General features: G+C 34.0%; 1 protein-coding gene and 1 long non-coding RNA gene across 3 annotated transcripts in view; one reads left to right on the top strand and one right to left on the bottom strand.

Moving 5' to 3' along the window:
- The first annotated feature begins 1262 nt into the window (after positions 1-1262).
- On the top strand, positions 1263-15867 carry tapbpl (TAP binding protein like). Of its 2 annotated transcripts, XM_087286630.1 has the most exons (10): positions 1263-1490; positions 1711-1923; positions 2023-2301; positions 8436-8636; positions 8708-8875; positions 11606-11709; positions 11845-12073; positions 14458-14532; positions 15252-15305; positions 15646-15867. In XM_087286630.1, exons 1-9 carry the CDS (start codon positions 1388-1390, stop codon positions 15257-15259), a joined length of 1380 nt encoding a protein of 459 aa, XP_087142756.1. In that variant the 5' UTR covers positions 1263-1387; the 3' UTR covers positions 15260-15305; positions 15646-15867. The 2 variants fall into 2 exon arrangements, with proteins under 2 accessions (XP_087142756.1, XP_087142755.1); XM_087286629.1 differs by having other exon boundaries at positions 15252-15867.
- Positions 15868-15869: 2 nt separating this feature from the next.
- LOC147833274 (uncharacterized) overlaps positions 15870-19356 on the bottom strand; it is a 331056-nt gene continuing 327569 nt past the window's right edge. Inside the window, exon 2 of the long non-coding RNA XR_015511029.1 lies at positions 15870-18430. This is a non-coding gene — a long non-coding RNA (uncharacterized LOC147833274). The remainder of the gene's footprint in view (positions 18431-19356) is intronic.

Here is a 19356-nt window from a genome sequence, read left to right as displayed (position 1 = left end):
AATACAAATATGACGCTGCATCTGAGAAGTTCCCAAACTGGTTCCTGGTGTTTTCTGAGAAACTTGTAGGTCAAATACTATAACCCAGAGCTTGACAACAACAAACTAGTCCTGGTTTCATATGGGTATTCTGGTGCAACTTTACAAAATGAACAAGGTGCATTATGAAAATAGTTTAAGAGATAAAAAATGACAAATAATATGAAGATAAAATTGTTTATAAAACTATTGAAGAATCACTGGCCACTTTATTAGGGTTTTTGACATTGTTTTAAGATATATAAATGTTGAAATGGTAACCGTACTACACTGTAGATTTGTATTATGTTATATATACTGTATTATGACTAGGAATGCAACGATTAACCGATTTCACTATTATCCATGGTTCAATTTGTCACGGTTAATTAACTGTAAAGGCTTCTCAACACCGTATTTCTGCATGGAACAAAACTGCTGCAACTTAAAGTTATGCCAGCTGTGCATTAGTTTAAAGTTTCGAGCTTGTAAACAATACACAGGCACATTGGATCAAAGGCTGATTTTAACTACGGCTGAGAAGGTTTTTAACAAAGGCCCATTCACATATCCCATCTTTTACACGCACAAGTTCATTATTTCCAATGGAAGCACATGGTTTGTGTGCATATTAGTGCCTTTCAGACAGGGGTTCAGCAGTCTTGACTACATTTGTTCTATTTAAAAGGGAAATACTTAACTAATATAATGTTTAAATTTACATTAGACAAAATTATTTATTTATTATTATTTTTTGTTCTGTCATTTATTTTCAGTGTAAAATTACTTATGTTTACATGCCAAAAGCATTTTTCACTTATTTTTAAGTCCAAAGAGAAATTAATTATATTGTTTGTTTTTTATTGTTGTTTTGTGCTGTTTTTATTAGTTACTGATAACACTTTAAAATATAAGAAGTTTTCATGTGATTTTCTAAACTAGTAGTATTTTGAAATGAAAGAATACGTGAGAATGCATAATAATGGTGATAACCGTGATTATTCCTCAGACTATAATTGTACAACCAAAATCTCCTAATCGTTGCATCCCTAATTATGACATACTGCAGTTGTTTGTGTGTTGTACTGTAGTAGGATCACTGGATTCAATAACAACCGTTTGATTTGGGAGAATAAAAACACACAAATGAAATCAAAATTAAAATGTATAATAAACAAAAACACCTCCATTATATCGTGACAACAATACTCACTTTTATTTTGAATCTGCCAATGAGGAAGAACGGTGATCAAAAGTGAAAGTGCAGGCTAGCAGCACCTTCTGAAAGCATCTCTGTTCGGTTTCGACGTTGGCATACCGAGAGCCGCTTCATGTCTCTGACTAAAATGCGTGTTTGTTCAGTTAATATATGCAGATAGTAAGCGACATCCAGCAAAACTACAGTATTAGTTGTCTTGTCAGCAGCTGTTCGGTGATGTTAACGCTCCTCGTCTCCCTTTCTTTGGTTTATGGTGAGCTCTGTTTATTCGTGTGTTCCTGTCTTGTTTTCGGTCGGTCTGCTAATATATGTACATAGATAGATGAAATATGAAATAATATTGAATTACCTTACTGTCTTACGTAGTTAAAAGGAACATATTAGATTTGCTTTCGGTTTTATTTTCAATAGTCTGACTTTGGTAGCTTTTGGCTCCTCCTGCTGTTGTGGTGAACGTACTACTGTCGTCACAGGGCTGGATGGTGCTGATGTGGTTCTGTCCTGCTCTCTGATCGAGGAAGGGGGCGGGATGGGCGGCATGATGGGAGGGGCGATGTTCAAGCGCACTCCCGCCACTCTGGTCTTCAGGGATTTTGTCGGGAACGAAGGTCTGTCACCAGAGCTTGTGACCCCCTATAACCCTCCTGAGACCCCTAATCCCGAGGATCTCATCTTTGAGTTGATGTGTAGGTGCACTGTAAAGTCAACAATCATATGTCTCAGTTAGAAACATATATATTTTCATTTGTTAATAAAAATTATTGCAATGATTTCTAATCCCACAGTACCATCCATTCAGATCCCCAACGCAGACTTGCTTCTTCACGCTGACTGTAATGAACAGGAAGTGGTTTGTGAGATCAGCCGTTACGTTCCTCGTGGAGCTGATATGGATTCCCTACCAGCTCATTTTATTGGCTCAATTCAGCTGGAAGGTGGAGGCATCAGCCTCACTCTGGTGCTACAGACCCTCCACAGTGAGACCACACAATCTGATGCCCAACCACTTATGCAGAGTAAACTGAATCTGCCTCTCAGCCAATCAGCAACGTTGCTGACAGAAGGTAATGCTGTAATATGCTAATTGTTACATAAAGCAGGCCTGTAGACCAGTGGCGCCCCCAGAAAATTTTCGTAGGGGTGGCCAGAAGAGGCCGCACCAAATCTTGGGGTGGCACATAAAAAAAAATGAATTCAGTGTAATGTTATATTTTTGTTTGTGGTAAATGAAATAATGTAGTTTTTATTCATTTAATTAATTCTTCTTGAAATATTGCAATTTATTCTTTGAAATAATTCAGCAAGTACATGTGCAAACCAAATAAAAATCTATGTTTAGTTTAAAAACACTTTTCATATACTGTATAAATAACTTCTTTTTTTTTACGTGCTTTTATTGTACATCATACGGTATATGCCATGTCTAAAATTAATGAAGGTTAATGAGTTTATTATTCCCAGAGATGGGTTGCAGCTGGAAGGGCATCCGCTGTGTAAAAATGTGCTAGATAAGTTGGCGGTTCATTCTGCTGTGGTGACCCTGGATTAATAAAGGGACTAAGCCGAAAAGAAAATGAATGAAAGAATAATGAGTTTATTAATTACCCATACAAATGAACAAACTGAACAAAAGGCATTTCTATATACACACTCATATATACCTAATAATATCATTTATCCATATTGCTTTTTGAGCCGTTTTATTAATGTAGCTTCTTCTATTGATATACTGTTGCTTAAGGTAAATATTAAATAGCCATTGCTGTTTCGGGGAAGGTAGTGATGGTTCTAGTTTAAATGACACCCTGGGCGAACCACCCTATACACCCCCACCTCTCTTGAATTGTTAGATTTGTTCTAAATATTACTGGAAACAACTGGAGTGATATGCCAAGATCACTTAAGAAACCTTTTGCATGAAAATTAATTATGACAATTCTAAAGAATACAAAAAATGTATTATAGAATTATCTGTGGTCTTAGACCAGATCAAGCCTGAGAAATCATGTTATGAAGTCTTACCTCCCTGACTCATTATCCCTCCTTTCTGCTTTAAAGGCATGCTTAGTGAAAGTAACATCATCATCATCATCATATTATATAAACTTTAGTCGACTTTCAAAACTCGCTGCGTGCCGACACCTCTGCGCAAAAGGCTGTTACTCCGGTTTCACGGCGCATGAGCGGTGCCTATTTTGTCGGCGTGCATGCAAACAACCAACCGGGATTCACACAGGAGTGCGTGAGGCGCGCGGGAATGGTTTTCTGCGCGCATGCGTCAGTTTGCTTTCACCAGCATTAAACCAGAGGGGGAGAGCTACGTCAGTAACACCAACAATAATTTAGTGACTGCATTTTATTTATTTATTTATTTATTTATTTATTTATTTATTTATTTATTTATTTATTTAAATATTGGGAATTTATAAGTTCATTTAAATCAATAATGTCAACCGCAAAATTATATTGGGGTGGCCAAAGGGGCCCCTTGGGGGCACCCCTGCTGTAGACAGCCTAGTGAAAAAGGGGCTTCTTTTACTCTAAAAGTGGACCTTTTTTCTGCATTTTTTCTCTCACATTTTGTATTTGATTAAAATGTTTAAATACAGCATTTTGTTGACATTTTATGAAATATTGTGTGCTGGATTGTCTTGTCTGGAATCATGTGGATACTTTTTCCAGTAACAAAAATAAGGACTGTTTTGTCAAGTTGCTTATTAAGATCATGATGTGCACTTGTTGTCAGTCCAAACACACCAAACATCTTATTTTTTTTCATCTTAATGTGAACTTCACATAGAGGTAGACATATTATAAGATTAATTTAGGCAATATGTTGTGATAATCAATATGATAACAATTATTATAATATTGATAACAATTATTTTAACTTATAGAGTGCTTTTTAAATATATTCAGATTGTAGTAGTGTTTCTTCATCACAGCACCACATGCTTCAATGTTTAATAGGTGATTTGTATTCAAACAGATATTCCTTAAACATTTTCATGTAATATGGCATGCCTAATTCTTACTTTAGGCTTTTTGTTCGTTAACATGTTTTATGCTTATAGTAAATGTGTTTTTAATATAATGTTGCATCTGTTTGGCTGTAAAAGCACACCCAGGTGTTTCTCTTAACTGACGTAGGTCAGATTTGCTTCAGGTCATAATTTATTTTATTTAAATAATTTTGTCTAAAAACAAATAATTAGACCCGACCAGTTTCATGTGGAATGCATCCCAGACCACCTACTGAAGTTGTTCAAGCGATCAGATTTATACCCAATCAGAATAAAACGAACAAAGTGACCGGTGTAAACAGCCTTAAAAACACAGACGAGATGGGATTAGCAGCTTTTGCTGTGCATTGACAGCTAACGGTTGAGGACTCTGCTTTGTAACAAAGCCTTCATTGGACATTTATGGCAACAATAGGGAATGGGAGGTCACGAGACAAATAATGCCCGATATTCTGGACGTCCTGAATATTATGAAAAATATATATTTTTTAAATTACATAAATGACAAACTCTGGACCTTTTGGCTATGGGGGACTATAAGATGTCTTTCATTTGTTTATCGAATGTGTAACCTGAGCAAAAAAATTGGCACCTCATCTTATACTCTTAACCCAGTATATTAAATATACATGTCTCAAACCGATTTACAACAGGGGTGCATCAGTGTAAAGACATAAAAAATACCATATATCCATATATAATGTTTTAGCGAGTCATGCAGCCACAGCATCCACTCCTCCATCTTGCCAAACTATACAAAACAATACATTCATTCATTTATTTTCCTTCAGCGTAGTCCCTTTATTCATTAGGGGTTGCTACAGTGGAATGAGCCGCCAACTAATCCAGCATATGTTTTACACAGCGGATGCAATGCAATACTGGGAAACACCCATACACACTCATTCAATATGGCCAATTTTTTTCAACTATTTTACGTTTTAAACGTTTTACGTTAACGAAAATGTACGATTTAAAAAAAAAGAGGCATAGCACCCTCCCCTAAATCCAACCTTCATTGGGGGATAAGCAAATCGTTCTATATTATATGAATGAGATCATACAAGTTCATACGAATTAGCCATTAAATCAAAAAGTTAGGAATTGCCGTGAGATTGTGTCGGTCAAACTGACGTCAACAGATAAGGGCCGCCACTTTAAAACTTTGATTGAAGATTACCAAAACCATTAGTTTTTTTGTGGATTAACTTGCTCTGATTAATTGTCCACCTGAAGAACAACTATGTGCGCTAGCAAAACAAACATTGTACTTTAAATTTTCACATGTACTTTTTAATTGTACTAGTTTTGATGGAATAAAGTCGAGGATCATTCATTCATTCATTTTCTTTTTCAATCGCTTTATTAATCCGGGGTCGCCACAGTGGAATGAACCACCAACTTATCCAGCATATGTTTTACTCAGCGGATGCCCTTCCAGCTGCAACCCATCTCTGGGAAACATCCATGCACACTCATTCAAACACATACTCTAAGTCAACCAATTCACCTGTACCGCATGTCTTTGGACTGTGGGGAACCCGAGCACTCGGAGGAAACCCACGCTAACGCAGGGAGAACATGCAAACTCCACACAGTAACGCCAACTTAGCCAGCCGAAGGCTCGAACCAGCAACCTTCTTGCTGTAAGGCGACAGCACTCAACACTTAATACTTAATAAAGGGACTAAGCCGAAAAGAAAATGAATTAATGAATACATGTATATATAGTTAAAGTCAGAATTATTAGCCCCCCATCTCATTTATTTATTATTTTTTTAATTTCTCAAATGATGTTTAACAGAGCAAGTAAAATTTTCACAGTATGTCTGAAAATATTTGTTCTTCTGGAGAAAGCCTTATTTGTTTTATTTCGGCTTAAATAAAAGCAGTTTTTTATTTTTTTAAAGCCATTTTAAGGTCAAAATTATTAGGCCCTATTGTTTTGATAGTCTACAGAGCAAAATATCGTTATACAATAATTTGCCTAATTACCCTAACCTGCCTAGTTAACATAATTACCCCAGTTAAGCCTTTAAATGTCACTTTAAGCTGTATAGAAGTGTCTTGAAAAATATCTAGTCAAATATTATTCACTGTCATCATGACAAAGATAAAAAAATCTTTATATATACACACATATATATATATATATATATATATATATATATATATTAGGGATGTAACGGTATTGTAAATACCGTCATACCGCAATATTAATTTTTTTCGATATTACCGAAGTCGCATGACTCGGTAAAACTATAGGTCTTCTGAGAAAATTTGCTCAGGCGAATGAAGCGAACGGGAGGTAGCTGAAACTACAATTGCCATCAGCCCATGCTTGACCATCATCCCTTGCGGTCTGTTGTCGCTACAGATCCAGTAATGCGGAAATGGAGTGTGCTGCTAGAAGCGGGGATGAAAAGAGCTGGAAAACTCTAAAGCAGGTCGCACACCAGAAGCGCCGCGACACGGCGCGTACATGACAGATTAAAGTATCGCACACCAGACGCGCACATTCGAATGATATTTAACATGAAACTAATCAGATGGCGCTCTGTGGCGCGGCTGAAAAATGAACTGCGTCCTGAGCCGTCGCCGGGCGCCGCCGACAGCCGCCGACTTGCGGCGCCGGTGTGTGTATCCTGATAGAAACCTATGATTAGAATTCTAAAATACGTGGCGCTGTGCGGTGCGCCGCCGAGCGTCGCTTCTGGTGTGCGACCTGCTTTACACGCACAGTTCAGTCCTGCATTATCTCAGTGTAAGTTCAGACTTCGCAAGTTTGATCAAGGCTGCAGTCTCTTCTTCTCAGTTTGATATGGAAAAGCAGATTATACCGAGGACACGGGTAAATCTTTAAAGGGAACAGTGTACTTTATAACTTCATTCACATCACCCTGGCTTCCTTGTTTCACTTTCTCAACAATAAAATGTAAACATGATTTAAGGAACTGCCTATTTTCTTTTTAATATTAGCAACTTAACAGACAGCAGAAATGTTGAGGCGTCGTGCTGCATATATGAGCGTCATCTTCACTGTGTGGATATTTATAACAAAACGGAGCCGATAACAACTGCCTCCTTTCAATTTCAGTGAAAATACGAAACACAGCCTCTCTTTTGCTGAGTATCAGTTTTAAGAATCGATAATGGCCATTTTAAAAGTATAACATACAATAAGCTTATACATTATAGGAAATAAAGGCAAGCGATCAGTCAATATACAGAATGTACGTGGTTACATTAATCATTAACTTATCTTTGCGCTCAGCCAAAACACGTTACCTGAGAACAAGTAATAGATTCCAATGCCTAAAGTCAGGGAATATGTCGTTAGATAAAGACAACAAGATAAATGAAATATCCCGTTTAATAAATATAGTGAGATTAGATCCAGCGGGAGATGCTTGATGAGAAGCAGAGCTCTCATCTGGGTAGATGGGCTGAGTGTGATTAAATGTTGAATGTGATGAGTTTTCAACAGTACTAATTTGAAACTTTATTTTTTTACATGGTTTAATAATTTTTTGTTATTAAAATTGAAGTTCCTGTTTCAAAGCTTACAGATAGATGGCTAATTTGTATGTCATTGACACTTTTGGCACTTTTTTGGAGTATTTTCATAAGTTTTGTTTTTTCCTGTAAATGATTCAATAAATACCGTACCGTGACATTCATACCGAGGTATTACCGTACCGTGAAATTCTGATACCGTTACATCCCTAATATATATATATATATATATATATATATATATATATATATATATATATATATATATATATATATACTGGCCAGCTGACCAATTGGTCAGACACCTCAAGTCTACGTTGGAAATGTTACTATGTGTTAACTGTTGGTACTGTTACTGTTAACACTGTTTCAATCAAAATCAGCACAAATATTCCCTTTGTCAGATGTTGGTGGAGATTTCATTTGATACATTGCGCTTGATGAACATTTCTCCTTTTTGGGAAATGTCCCATTCCAATGTTTCAGAAGTTTTTAGCATCTCGACCAAAACCAAAAAGTGTTGCAAGTCTGAGGTATCAATCACTTCAAAAGTCGTTGAAGAAGTACAACGTATATAAACAATCATGTACTGTAACAATCATTTGTGTGTTTCATGTACTGAATTTTCCTCTGTCTCTTTCTCTTTTCTCTGTACCCAGTTGTGTTTGTGGTGTTCTCTCGTGTACCATCCATTGTGGCATTAATAGGGGGTGATGTGATGTTGGACTGTGGCTTCAGACAAAAAGAGTCGGTCCCTGGGCAGGATGTGGCTCTGGAGTGGCGCCTTCAACACAGAGGAAATGGCCGTAAAATTCTTGATATGAAGGCAAGGGAGATGGAGACAGAAATAGGATCAGATGGTGAGAATTATTCTGTAAACGAAGGTGAATTTTGTTTGGATGCTAAATGTCAATATTATCGTACACTCCAGTATTCGTGGACCGGGAAAACACCAGCACTGAAGCAGATCTTCTAGTGAGGGATGGAAATGCCTCTCTAACTCTCAGGACATTGCAGGTCTCAGATGAAGGCACATACATCTGCACCGTGGGCTCTGGAGACTTTCAGACTCAACAGATCGTGCAGCTTCACATTACACGTGAGACTTTTGTTCTGATCTAAACCTTGCTGAGATTAATTGACCATCTATTTAAAAAGATCTCTGGTGCTGATTTTTTTTAAATGCTCTTTAAATCTCTCATTTCATTTATTGACCAACAGTGGGCACGTGGTCATTCTGTAATTTAGTTATATTTAGTTAGTTTTGTGATGTTGTGTTGTGTTTCAATTTCAAGGTATTCTGTAGTTTAAATGATACATTACATCCTAAATGCACATACTGAATACTTTTGCATATAATTCTGCATTATTTGCATAAACATTCCTTGTCTCATTTTTATCATGTCTACATGGTATGTTGATTGTAAAATGATAATATTAGATTTGTGTTGAAAATAATATGAGCTGCCAGAAAAAAACTATTCAGTATGTTTTCAAGCTAATGCAAAGTTCATCAGGGCAACACAAACAATTTTGTCTTGTGAGAGAACACAAATGCCTTATTTTTGTCATATTCAATATTATTTACCATCATTTAGTAAAGTTTATTTATAAACTAATTTCGAGAGGAGCACATGCATATGAATTAACTAACTGCATTAACTAACACATGAATTATCAATCAGATGAATCATAACTCACTATAAATACCTTACCTCAGTTATCTTCGTCTTGAAGAATCCCCCCTTCCACTCCTACTCCTCCTCACTTTTCCTGGATAGGGTGGCAGGGCGGCTCAGTGGTTAGCAATGTTGGCTCACAGCAAGAACGCCACTGGTTCAAGTCTTTACTAGGCCAGTCGACGCATTCAATGCGGAATTGACATGTTCTCCCTGAGCTCGCGTCGGTTTCCCCCGGTTTCTCCCACAGTCCAAAGACATGCAACATAAGTAAATTGACTAAACCAAATTTCCACTATAGACGAGCTCTTAGTCAGGCTCCTATCTATGCTTTTCAGTCAGCAGTTTACATCTTCAAAGCTATCCCTATAATCTGTTTTAGGTCCTAAATAAACCATGAGGAGTTCTCGAGCCCTACTTGAGCTCAAACTCCCCTCTCGCCCTTCAAACGGAAGTCTAGGACAGCTTGCCAAACAAGCTTTATTATCAACCATCCGCCAAGTGTGAACACTTAAAGCTATGGTAAAGCAAACACTGTTAACAATTTTTGGAAATTAAACAGTATTTAACTGTAATATGAACTGTATTATACTGTAGGACAGTTATGCAGTATGCTGGTGTATTTTTAAAGTTGCAATGTGAAAATGACTGTTAATTTTACAGTAAAGATATATGATATTGTAAATACATGCACACACTGTAAAAAAATCTTTAATTTTACAGTTTATTTTTGGCAACTGGGGTGCTGGAAAAAAACGTAAAATAACGGCAGTTAAATCATAGAAATTTACAGTAAAATTACTGCTGTTGAGTTACAGAAATTTACCAGAAATTTCTGTAATTTAATGTCTGTTATTTTATTTTATCTTTCTGTGATTTAACAGCTTTTATTTTACAGTTTTTTAAATATAATATATAATATAATTAACCATAAAAATACAGATTTTTTTACAGTGCAGCAGGATAAATGGTGCTGTAATTGATTTACAGTAAGTTACTGGTAAACTGGTACGAAAACTTTGTAATAAACTGCCGGTATATTTTCTGTTATTTTACAGACTTATTATTCTTTATATTGCTTCTTATACATTATATTATTTCAAACTATAAAACGTATTTCAAACTATAAAATGTCAATATAAATAACTTTGTTAAACTGTAGAGTTGAATTTTCGATATCAATAGTGGACAGAGCAGAGATTAACATCCCATAATGCAATTCACATCAGTAAACAAGCAGAAAACACTTGTAAATCTTAAAATACAGAAACTGTTAATGAACAGATTTCTTTTACAGTGTAGATTCTACAGGATATTGTTAACGCATTAAAAGAAAATAAAGGTTTGATAATATGCAACAAAAAAAAATATAGCTTTTTTCTAATTATTTATTTATTTATTTATTTTTTCACCTTTAATGTGACAGGAGAGTAAAGGACAGACAGGAAAGCATTGGGAGTAGGGAGGAATCTGTATAGGACCTCGAGCAGGGTATTTGGGACGCCATCAGCACCTTGTGGCGCTAAATGTCAATGCACTTAACCACTAGGCTATTGGTTTCAACTTAAAGTTTTTTTTCATGTTTCTAATTCAAATATCTAAACATTCTTAAATTGGAAGCAAAGTAAAAAATTGTTTTGTTTCTGAAAACAGTCAAAATAATGTTCTAGTGAAGTAAGCCAAATAAACTTGTTGTTAGATTCATTTACTTATACCCCATTATCAGATTATATCGTTCTTTTAAAAAGAAACTCACTTAACTTTGACTTTGTTTTTATTTAATAACAAGACTTTTTTTTTTTTGTCTAGAAAATGCTTCTTGGTTGAAGGATTTTTTTTTTTTTGATAATTGAACTAAAAACAAGTAAAAATCTCTAAGAAAATATGTGTTGCAGTGTGATTATCACAGTTATAAATGTAATTTATACTATATTAGTACTGGACATTTGTAGTTTAATGCTGAGGCAAGGATAAAATATTTAAATCATATAAAAGAAGCAAAAGTAAAAGACAATAATCAAACAAATTAGTTTTAATACAAGTCCACATGTCAAGTGAAAAAATAAGCCTTAAAAAGTGCTCTTGTACATTACAGAGTGATAATTAGTCAAGGATTCTGTTTGATATCACATGCTTTCTTTTCTACACAGAACCGCCTCGCATCACACTTTCTGAGGAGAAGCTGTCATTTCCGAATAGGACACCTCAGAGACTTAGCTGCCATTGCAATCGCTACTACCCTCTGGATGTGCAGGTCAGCTACATGTCACAGCAGACGACAAATCAAATCAACCTGAGTGACAAGTCCAAAACCATATTACAGTCTTGAGTTTGTTTGGAGCTGAGCTTTAGTTTTGTATCCTGACTCTTCTGTGCTGCTGTCCTGCAGGTGGAGTGGTTTTCACAGGCTCCGTCTTCAGAAGAGTCTATCTCGTTGTCTAAGGACTCCTCGCTCTCCAGTCATCGGCAGCACAGTGATGGAACATTTTCTGTCTCTTCTCACCTCACCCTGTTACCAGACAAACACCCACCGGGGACTGTTGTCACCTGTAGAGTCTCACATCCCTCCCTAGAAACTCCAACTAATGCCACCCTCACTGTGGAAGAACCTGAGCCAGGTAAGATATATTTGAAGTTTTTCCTCAGTTGCTTTGGGTCATTTGGTCTTGGCTCACTTTTTAAAATTGAACAACAAGTTCAGATCCCCGAAGCAGTAGTTTCTTTTTCTAAATAAGAGTTAGCACAGCTCTCAACAATTACGAACCATTTTAGGTTCTCAGTGAAATGTTAATATCCTTCAAACATTCTTTCATTGTGTGAGCCATCACATGCAGAGTGGTCCGTTCATCTCTCAAAATCTATCTAGCATGCGTGTACAGACAAGAATATCTACAATATATCAAATGGAAAGTAATGTCTGCTAAATTGACAATTTATCAACTTAGAATTATAAGGTTTTATCTGACATTTTTGTCAAATTTGAGTTGTTCACATACTCATATGACAACTTATTTACATGTGATGTTTTTGTAAAAGTTGTCCACATTTTAAGACTTTTTATTTAAAAAAACAAAAAAGGCTTTAGCCCCAAAGTTGAACTCTAGCTAGGCTCTATAAGGTTCTTTTTGTGAGCCAATCAGCATTTTGAATGCACGCACGAGGACCAATCAGGATGAGCTTTCCTTGTCATTCCACAGGACCTCTACGTTGTTAAAAAAAATTAATATATGAAATGTAAAATATATTATTCTTTGTATTATTATAGTCAGTAAAATATGTTCTAATGTTAATTAAACTTTGTTAAACAACTAATTTGCTCATTATCTGTTTTCTTTTAAAGTTTTTTAATTTGATATTAAGCCTTGAAGGGCAAGGAAATAATTTCATTCATGAGGTCTTAATTACAACAATAAATATTGCCACATTAATTACATAAAATGAACATCTGCACTGGACAAAATATTCAGCTCAGCGTTGTATGCTTAATTTGAACAAGAAATAAATATTTATCCTAAAACATTTATTACATTTATTACAATGCAGATAGAACCTTTTAATTCTAAAAAGTCATTGTCCGCGTCTAAATATAAGGTTCTATCATTCATTGAAGTGTTACTTTTCAAGAAATACAATCAGCCTGCTTATTAATTTTATTTAAAAAAATATAATTTGTTGTTGTAACAAAGTGTTGATGCTTGAGAAAGTTACATTTTTGCTTTCTATTACATTTATTTCATGTTTAAGGATGAATATTTTTCTCGTTTAAATTAAGCATACAAGGCTGTGCTGAATGTTTGGTCCAGTGCAGCTGTACATATACAGCTGAAGTCAGAATTATTAGCCCCCCATTTGAATTTTTTTTTCTTTTATAAATATTTCCCAAATGATGTTTAACAGAGCAAGGAAATTTTCACAGTATGTCTGATAATATTTTTTCTTCTGGAGAAAGTCTTATTTGTTTTACTTGGCTAGAATAAAAGCAGTTTAAAATTTTTTAACACCATTTTAAGGTCGAAATTATTAGCCCCTTTGAGCTATATATTTTTCCGATAGTCTACACAACAAACCATTGTTATACAACAACTTGCCTAATTACCCTAACCTGCCTAGTTCACCTTATTAAACTAGTTAGGCCTTTAAATGTCACTTTAAGCTGTATAGAAGTGCCTTGAAAAATATCTAGTCAAATATTATTTACTTTAATATTATTTATAAAATAAATCAGTTATTAACAATGAGTTATTAAAACTATTATGTTTAGAAATGTGTTGGAAAAAATCAGCTCTCCGTTCAACAGAAATTGGTGAAAAAATAAACGGGGCTAATAATTCTGTAGACTTCAACTGTATATATTAGCACATGTGTAGTAACTGTTCTCAGCAAATCTTGTCATGGTGAGAAAATGCTTAAAAACTGCAATAGGTGTGGCTCACACAATGACAAAAACACTTTGGCAACATGTTTTTGGCATTGGCTTATTTCATTACTCATTAACTCACTTTTGAAACATTTTGTTCTGTGCCTGGTTTTTATAAACAAAGCCACTATGTAAAGACTTGCTATGTACGTGTAGTTTCTCCAGCTAAGAGTTGAACAACTATCAGTCTTACATTTCAGATTCACATCAGCACACTATCCATATCTGTCACTGAATTTAAAGTTTTTAAATTTTTCTATTTATCATATTATAAAGGTATTATATTATATATTATATGGCTAACTTTTAAGCTTTTTTATAAACTTTTTGACACTAGTCTAAGCACTTTATGTTTCTGGCAACTGGTGTTCAGCAAGTTGTGAAGACTGAACTTGCAGATTAGAGAATGTTAAGCCTGTTTCGAAATATGTGCCAAAGCCATTGAAGGAAAAACTGTCACCAATGATATGTTCACAAAGAGTAATAGCAAAAATGCTTTGATAACTGTAAAACTGACAATGCCTTAATTTAGAAATTCAGGAAACCTTTTCAAATGAATGCTGATCAACCTTTTCAATTGAACAGATACAGCTTTCTGGACAATAAGCTTGATGTTGCTGATATCAGTGGTGTTTTTGTATCAAGCGTTTAAAGGTGGAGGTGAGTTGTTGTTGTTGTTGTTGTTGTTGTTGTTGTTGTTGTTTTTTACACACAAACACATATTTCATTTAGAAACATATTCATTGTATAAATGATAATGCAGAACTCTATAAATGTATATAATATTAAGTATTTAATTATAACTACTACTTTGAAAAAGTTTGAGGTCAATAATTTTCGGAACGAAATGAATTCTTTTGTTCTGCAAGTAAATTAATCGAAAGTGAAAGTAAAGGCTTTTACATGATGAAAAGACTTTATGTTTATGAATTAATCCTGTAAAATGCATTCTGGTTTACAGACAAGCAGTTTAATAATAACTAGAAATGTTCACTGAATCAGCATTATAATGATTACAAGAGCATAATGTGACACTGAAGACTGAGCTGATTATGCTGAAAAGTCAGTTTGTCGCAACAGAAATAAAAGACTTTTTTAAATACATCAATATCACTTTACTTTTTATTGTTTTATTTACTTATTAACTTATAAAATTGCTTTAAATGGTTATATTTAGCAAAATGACTGTTTGAAAAAAGGATAAAGTTGTCTTGGTGAGTGAAAGTGGTAACAATCACAATAATTATCATACTAGGCATACTGACCCCAAACTTTGTAATGGCTGTGTTTAAAGCAATGCATTTGAATCATGTAGCTACACTTAGATAAAGTCTTAAATGTTAAATGTATTTATGGATTTATTTTGTTTATTATTTCAGTGTTTTAAGAGAAAAGCAGCAGCAACCTACTGAAAGAGGTCTTGGAAGGAACCTGTAGCGGCTTACCAATGCCGCTATTGTTGGTAGAGTGAGCAAGTTTTTAACGCGTAAAAGTCAGAGTCCGTAAGCAAATAGATGCAAATAAAAACATATTTATTGTCCAATCAACTTCCAATCAACAGAATTACTCAATCACTTTTCTTTATCTTTAAGCACACTTCTCTGTTACCTTCAATTACGAGATGACACGTTCAAGACGATACGAGACGATACGTTCAAAAACTGTGTGCTTCCTACCAACACTGTCTTCCTCCATGCAGTGAAGCCACAGTTATATAGTCTCTTACTGACACCTTGTGGCCAATAGCCAAAATACAATGTATGGCTCCTACAGTACCATTTTCGTTATTTTGATTTGCCTTTTACTTCATCCGTCTTTAAAATGGATTGATTTCCCTCAGTCATGGCACATTTGTTTAAGTTTGAGGTTTTCTGTGTGGCTTATTCCGTAAAAGTAAAACAACAACAAAACAAAAGATGATTTTAGATTGTGGTGTAATGTTTATGTGTTGTACATTTTATTTGCTTTAGTGAACGAAATAAAGAGAGAAACAGAGATGAGTTTTGTTGAAGGTTTTATTCAGGGGCATATAAGCATGCGGTTTATGCCATTAAAATCTTCCAGTGGCTGATTTTACCCCTCTGTTAGCCCATACACCCTTTCATTCATTCAGATTTATGCAGATAATAAATAAAACATCATATACTTTGCCTTTGTTAACATTACAAAACAAGAATACACATATAGAAGTTCTCCAACAACAAAACTAAATATAAAAGACTGTGCTGAGGAAGGAATGTGAACCAACAATAGTAAGGAATGTGAAAACCAACACTTACATATTGCATGGCAGTATAGACTATTGTGTAGGCGTTTCTGCATTGATTATCTGGCCACTTGTGTATGTTTCAGTACATTTTGGCAGGACTGTAGCATTCATGTCTTGTTCCCAGATTAGGCGTTTTCACAGAACAGGTAATTGAGGTTTATTTTGTTCTTAACAGGCAGTTAATAGTAATAAATCAACAAGTCTAACAGTGGATTGTTCCGCCATGCAAATCAGGGGACATCAAATCAACTTCAAACACCTTAAGCCTTCTATTTTACCCTTCATTTCATTAAAAAACTTGTGCCGAAAAAAACAAGAGTTTTACAGAAAAGTTTTACAGAGTGTGAAAACTACTTTGAATTCGAAACAACCATTTTTACTGTAAACTTTTTTTTTTACTTTTTTTTGTTGTTGTTGTTGTTGTTCATGGTTGTTAAAGGATTTTAATGGGATCATTGATGCCATAAACACTCTTAAAAATAAAGGTTCCAAGAGGACAACTTTTCTTCGAAGAAACTAATAACAATTCTTCAAAGAAGCACTTTTATTTCTAAATGACTAAGATCTAAAGATTCCTTTTCCACTATAAATAACTTTTTTGTTTTGGAAAATGGAGAGGTTCTTTAGAGGTTAAAGGTTTCTCATGGAAACTATTAATAACAAAACAATAATGCCAATGCAATGGAAATAATCTAAATATCTGTAGGGATAAACTAGTCTAAATTTGTAGAATGTCAGATGGAAGGTTTTTTTTCCACACACTCATAAATGCTCAAACATTCTCTGTTTTACAAACAATACCACTCAAGAGTTTGTTATTCAAATATTAGCTGATATTGGTATTCTCATATAGTCTAAACAGTAATGAGTAAACAGTAAATAATTATTTTGGTTGAATCAACTTTACTTATCATCAGCGATCTTAACTTACATCAGTCAAACTGACTAAAGATTTAAAGTTTGAAGGTAAACTTTGACTAAAAATGTTTAGTTGAAACCTGATGGATGAATGTAACACTGAAGCATTTGTTGTCATTTCAATTTTTAGAGTACTGATATTTCATATTTTCTTTCCACCTATTAGAAAAACCTAGAGGCTCAGCACACACAAATGAACTAATTTACACTAATTAACACACAAGCAGCTGTAAAAAAATAAATAAATGAAGCCGCTGAACACATATGAGCAGTAGGCACTGACCTATTTTCTGCATCTTAAATCCTTCATGCTACATGAAACTCTTCTTTTACATTTCTGTTGTGGAATCGAATACATTTTATTAATGAATTTAATACATTTATTATTGAATTTCAAAATTTTTAGTTGTAGTAATTGTATGTGTCATTCTATGTATATAAATTTATTATTTACAATAATTTAAATTGTTTTAGCTGTAGCTTTACCAAAAACAACAATAGTCACAATTAATAAATGTAATAATTAATAATAGCTGCACTTATTTGATCAAAAATACATTCGTTTTTTTTTTCAATCGTTTTGCTACAAATTTCAGAATCCAGATGTCAATTTTCAAAACTCTATAAACACAAAATTTACAACCATTGCCAAAATCGCACATTTTTACAAAACTCTTAACTCTTTTTTGTTTTTCAAATGCTTGGATACAATACAAAAGTCAAATATACTTTGTTCAATAAACTAAACCCCCCTTTACAATATAACACAATTGAACCAAATTGATCCCATTTCCAAAAGCAACTCAAACATTACATTTGAAATAACTGTGCATTAATTAAATCAACACGATGTAACTATCAACAGATACAAGTGCTTAAAATAATAAGTAACTGCTGCATTACTCTTGATGTATGGATACTGATGTACAATATTACATATTTAGATGATGAAAGTTTCAGGATAGGCATCAGTTAGCACAGAAGATGACCCAAAAAGACACCATCATCTATTGATTTCATCCTTATTCATCCTTATTCCACATATATGAGTTCCATGTATCACTTTTACAATGTATTACAGGCATGCAGAGTTTTGAGCACTGAGAGTCTGTGTTAAAAGTGGTGACTGTTTGGAATTTTGAAAATTGACATCAGGGTTCTGAAATTTGAAGCAAAACAATTGAAAAAAAAACTAATGGATTTTTCTTTTTAAATGCTAATATCGTAAAATATTTTTAACAATGCAAATGAACAATGTTTGGTTTCAATATTGTTTAAAGCTGTTAATATTGATTAACAAATATTGTGTAACATTTAATTGATGAATTTTACTATAATCTGACATATTACATATTACAGAGACAATACTATCTGCGTCATAGTTTTGTGTAAAATAATAGTAATTGATCGGTTTGAATTTAACTTCCAAATTTTATTAAAATCTGTATGAAATCAAGGTTTGCCATTTTAGAGTCATGATATTTTTAACCACCATTAGTTTGCTATTAGTGAATGATGCGCAAAAAAAGAAAGCCCCGTCCCTCACTGAGTGTTCCATTTCAGTTGGAAGTACATCAACATACTGAAATAAATGTCTCAGCAACTTGCGGTTCACGCAGACTTTAAAAGAACAGTTTTAATATTGTTTAACAAATATTCTGTAAAATGTCATTTGTTTCCGTCTAGGCATGAGATGATAACTGTATTTTAAGATATACCGCGGTTTGGAAAAGTCAAGGTTTTAAAACCACCAATATTTTCTGCTATATCGTTTCTATGGTATGACTTTTTATTTACGCATTTTTAGCAGAAAATATATCTAAAGATGCCATTTTAAATTGTAAAGAAATCTGTGTTTTAGAAACTAATGAAGACAGCAGAAGTCCATAATTTATTTGAATTATTTAGCCTGTCACATTTACTGCCCCAAAATATTTGAAATGTTTCTCATAATAAAATATATTGTGTTCAAAGTTTTAGTTTTTCACCCAGACATTTAGAAATAATTTATTTTAGCTCAGTAATCAACAATACTGTGAAACCGTGATATTTTTATCCAAGGTTATCATACTGTCAGAATCTTTTATCGGTCCATACCTATTTCTGTCATGGAAAATATGGATTTTCAGCACACATTATTCCAGCCAGCTTCATAGTTTTGTAAAAATGAAAGAAAATTTATGATTCATTTGAATTGGACTTCAAAATGTCATTAACATTTCTAAACGCAATAGCTCTCACATTTGATTAAGCATCTATAACTTTTTTTTATGTTGAGCATTAAAAACATTAGATGA

Source organism: Danio rerio, chromosome 16, assembly GCF_052040795.2.
Source record: "Danio rerio strain M-AB ecotype USA chromosome 16, GRCz13ab, whole genome shotgun sequence".
In the NCBI taxonomy this organism is placed as follows: domain Eukaryota; kingdom Metazoa; phylum Chordata; class Actinopteri; order Cypriniformes; family Danionidae; genus Danio; species Danio rerio.
Note: the sequence above shows the minus strand (reverse complement) of the source record. Positions and strands in the feature narration are given on the sequence as shown.